The following is a 4,553-nucleotide window of genomic DNA, read 5'->3' as shown; positions in this document are numbered from 1 at the left end:
TTTAGATGCCATATGCATTCCTTTTGCCTTTGCCTTTTCTAAAAAATATTTTATCTAAATACTACAAGACTCTTGAAACCTACTATCTCTCCTAAAAGAAAAGTCATTTTGGTTACTAAGACCTTAAAACTGTTGTAATATGGACCAGGGATTTACATTACTCGCTGTGTTTATTATGAGCTATTTGGAATCTATTACTATTTCACAATCCCAATGGGAAATTTTCAAAACTAAAATTTCAAAATAATTTTTTGTTTAGGTATAAGATTGTTTTCTATATCACAGTGAGAGGATTAGTTGTTTTTGGCTTCATTTTGTCTAGAAATTATTTTTTGCATCATATTATAGATTAGAGTGTTTTCTTACTTCATTTGGTATAAAAATGATTTGATGTATTATAATCCATATTATTTTCTTAGGTCATTTTGATTATTGACAATCATGACAAATATAGATTTTCCTTGATTATGATCCGATAACAAATAGGCTCGATATTCATGAAGTATGTTAAGAACTTATAATTGTTTATAAAATTTTGAAAGGAAATTATGTGACTTAAAAATATAATCTAAGCGCGCGTGTATTGGAGTTTTATATAGCTATTAATGTATTGTTTTCAAAGTATAAATATTACACTTGTACTCCTACAAGAATTAGCTATACTTGGCTTGCTGGTTTGATGGATGGTTATCTCAGATACTGGAAAATAGATATGCTTGTGCAAATAGTTATGATATTTAATATGAACTTCCATGAAGGATTGTAAAACATAACAAGGAGATGAAGTCTGTAGAGTTCCAAGGTCGAGAAGGAGGATGTGATCCTCAACTGACTCTTGTAGATAATGCAAAAGATGTCAGGCATGGACTAGCTATTGGCATGTTTAATTCGGGAGAATGTGATCATTCCTACATTCTCAAGGTCGCTCTCCCAGGCGTTCGTCGTCGTGACATCAGTAAGTTCTCTAAAAAAAAGACCTTTTGCCTCGAACTATTAATACAAAACATCACACAGTTATTAATGGATTTCAGATACTTTATTGAAACTTTAAAGAGATTGATTTTAAACTTCCTTTTTAATTAGATTTGATATTACTGGCCCCAGTTGTAAACACTTAGAGCTTGCTTGTTGTTTTTTCATTATATGTTAATACCTTTTTCATAACTCCAACTGAATAAGGTTATTTTTTGATCCAGAATTTTTGTATCCAAGTGTGTGTAGGGCGCAGATAACTATCACTAGATTGATTCAGATATCAATTTGACTAGCTAACGATTTAACCATGAGGATGTTGATTTTTGTGGACTGTCATTACTTAGCGAGAATTGAAAAGTAATCGGATTCATATATAATTTTATTTTTTGTAATATTGTTCAGGCAAGCTGGCCATCGAGATTAGCAAAACAGGTAAAGTCGTAATTAAAGGATGTATGAAGGAAGCATCTATACCGCTGGGAGTGAAAGCGCAGAATCTTCCATCAGTTGGATCATTCTCTCTGACATATTTCTTGCCGGGTGAGGTTGATCCGAGGCTATTCTCTCCCAGTTTTGGAAACGATGGGATTCTGAACATTGAGGTTAAGAAAGCTTTGAAGGAGAAAGAGAACCAGTCTAATAATAACTGATCAAAGGTTCTTGATCTTCAGTGTGTGTTTAATTAGTTAAATGGTGTTTTTTCCATCTGAGAAAACAAAATTTCCTGTTTTAAACAATTGGTATGTTTGTTTGTTGTAATTTTCTTGATGACTGACTTTTTGTTGTTTGTATTCTGAGTATTTTGTCGCAGCATCCTTTCAATGTGATCCTCGTCTAAGATATATTGGGATGACTTGCCTAGTCTCTTTTGAATTTGTGCTAAATCCTTTCGCTTCTATATGACTAGTATATTGAAAGATCAATAGGCAAAAAAAACTATTTGAAAAACATTTATTATGAGTTTATCAACTACAACTTGGGGGTGGTTCAACAATACAATCATAAGTACATTTCACCCACAAAAGATGGAATTTGTCTTTAATCTCTATCAATTTTGAATTGTACATGTTATCAGAAATGTATTTAATATTTTCTCTATTTAATTTTTACTATTAAAAAAAACATTTGATAAATTTTTTATCTTCAATTTTTTATTATTAAAAAAATATTTATTAATTTTTCTATCATAATCTTTTTATTATTAAATTAATATAAATAATTTTATAAAATTATTAATATATTAATATGTTTTAAATTTATATATATTTTGAGATATATAAATTTATTAATATATATATATATATATATATAAAGAAAGTGAATGTTTTTTTTATTTATTTATTTATTGTTGTGTTCAATAATATTAAATAAATAAATTTAATTGTATTATACTTAATTAAAAAAATATTCTCTTTAACAATAAATTTGCAGAATTTAATTGAAGAAGAGTAGTAATGAAATATATTTATCAAAAACATACATTTAAATACTATTAAAAAGTGTATGATCTAAATATTCTTACAAAATTAAACAACAAAATATAATTACAATTTTTGTTTTTTATGACATCTCAAACTTCATATCTAACAGATAAATTAAAAATAAAATATAATTTATAGTAAAATTAATATAATTTATAGTAAAAATAATATAATTTAATATTAAAAATAATTGATAATAAATGACTTTTTTTTCAGTCTTTGCAAATGATTTTTCACAATTGTTTTTTCTTTTTACTAAATTTAAATTTTTTTATTATTTAACTTATTCATTCTTCGTGTTATTACTATAAACAATATATATATATATATATATATATATATATATATTATATTTTAAAGCATATATATTTATATATTTTATTTATTTATTTATTCATTCTATATGTTATTAATCTAAAAAATATATAAATAAATAAGTTAATAAATAAAATATATAAATATATATTTACAAATTAGTAGGTGAAAAGAGAAAAAGAACAAATATATAAATATATATTTAAAAATTATTAGGTAAAAAGAGAAAAATTATTAATAAATAAAAAAGAGATAAATTATTAATAAATAGAAGAGATTATTAATGGAGAGAAAATAAAAAATATATCTTTTAAATTATGCTTACTCAACTAGTCTAATTACCCTTTCAAAACATCATTGAATACACTTTCATTACAATTTATTTTTAGAAATGATTTAGGGGTGAATTTGGAAGATGGGATGCCGTAATAACACGCATTTTAATTGGTTGAAAAAAATAATAAAATTTATCTCTCTTCTCTCCTTACCTTTTATTTTTTTTTCTAACTATTGATATAGTGATATATCATTCTCTTCCATTCTCTCTATCAAATTCTCTCTCCCTATTATTATTATTTTTTTATGTCATTACTTTTCAATGTATTTATATATATAAAAAGTGACGGGAAGGGAAATTGAGAAAAAGAATGAAAAAGTAAATAATGTGACATATTGTAATTGTCTAGAAAAATAAAAATAATAAAAAAGTGTAAAAAGAGAGAAGAAATTTTGTTTTTTTAGCTAACCATTATATCTCCTTTAAACTTCACTTTCACTTTCATTTCTCTCTATATATTTGAAGGGACGATAACTTTTACTTACAATTTTTGAATATGAAAATTTAGAGAACAATGAAAAAGATGAATAATTTAAAAAAAAACTTGTTATTCATTTAAAATATTAGCTTTGCTTTTAAATACAAAGTTAGTGATATAATTGTCTATAAATTTGATTTCTAGAATTGATAAAATTAATAAAAACTATTTGATTTAGTTTTTGAAGAGAAAATTGAAATAATATTATTAATTGAATTAGTAATTTTTACAATAGTTTATCTATTTATAATAGTAATAAAAAAGATAACTAATTTGAAATAACAACGTGCTTTATGTCGATCAATAGACCCATCAACTTTATGCTTGAGTTTGAAAACTCATTTATATCTAACAAAATTATGAGATGGTGTACGGGGAATAAGAGACCATGTTTTATTCTGAATAAGAGCATTGTATTCATTTGTCATGACAAAACGTCATTGCGGATCCTTATTAGCTTTGATAAAACTTGTAGGTGTATAGTAGTCGAAGAAGTAGTAGTGAGAGCTAACGATGACATAGATCGTGCTTTATTGCGTGTAATCATCTGATGAGTAGAAGATTTAGGTTCATTAACTGTTGTGATAATTGGTTGTGTTGAAGGAACGGTAATAGTAGTACAAGAATATGATATAGTGTTTGATGATGTTGTGGAGGTCGAAGATGGTGATGGTGGAGACGATGAAGTGATATGAGATAATAGAGGTGGTATTGATGAATTAAGTATAGTTGTTGGAAGAGATGTCTCATTATTTTCTTGTGGTTTAAACAAGTGCATAAGGTCCTTACTTTTGAAAGAAAAAGTGAGTTCGTCAAAAATGACATGTCGAGAGATAAATATTCGTCCAAACGGAATGTGAAGACACTTATAACCTTTGTGAGATGAGCTGTAACCAAGGAAACTACATTCAGTAGTATGAAAATTGAGTTTGCATTAATTGTACGGTCGTGTGAGTGGATAACAAGA

General features: G+C 26.0%; 1 protein-coding gene across 1 annotated transcript; it reads left to right on the top strand.

Moving 5' to 3' along the window:
* The first annotated feature begins 734 nt into the window (after window positions 1-734).
* On the top strand, window positions 735-1,768 carry LOC124928634 (increased DNA methylation 2-like). The gene is made up of 2 exons (XM_047468870.1): window positions 735-955; window positions 1,378-1,768. The coding sequence occupies exons 1-2, from the start codon at window positions 781-783 to the stop codon at window positions 1,623-1,625; spliced, it is 423 nt and encodes a 140-aa protein (XP_047324826.1). The 5' UTR covers window positions 735-780; the 3' UTR covers window positions 1,626-1,768.
* The last annotated feature ends 2,785 nt before the right edge of the window (window positions 1,769-4,553 follow it).

The sequence above is a fragment of the Impatiens glandulifera genome, chromosome 3, assembly GCF_907164915.1.
Source record: "Impatiens glandulifera chromosome 3, dImpGla2.1, whole genome shotgun sequence".
Taxonomy (NCBI): domain Eukaryota; kingdom Viridiplantae; phylum Streptophyta; class Magnoliopsida; order Ericales; family Balsaminaceae; genus Impatiens; species Impatiens glandulifera.
This window is presented reverse-complemented; position numbering and strand designations above follow the sequence as displayed.

Excerpts from the sequence above, each read along its gene's own strand:
- LOC124928634 (XM_047468870.1), top strand. The coding sequence starts at position 781 with ATGAAGTCTGTAGAGTTCCAAGGTCGAGAAGGAGGATGTGATCCTCAA. Across the intron at positions 956-1,377 it reads CGTTCGTCGTCGTGACATCA|GCAAGCTGGCCATCGAGATT; the intron begins GTAAGTTCTCTA and ends AATATTGTTCAG.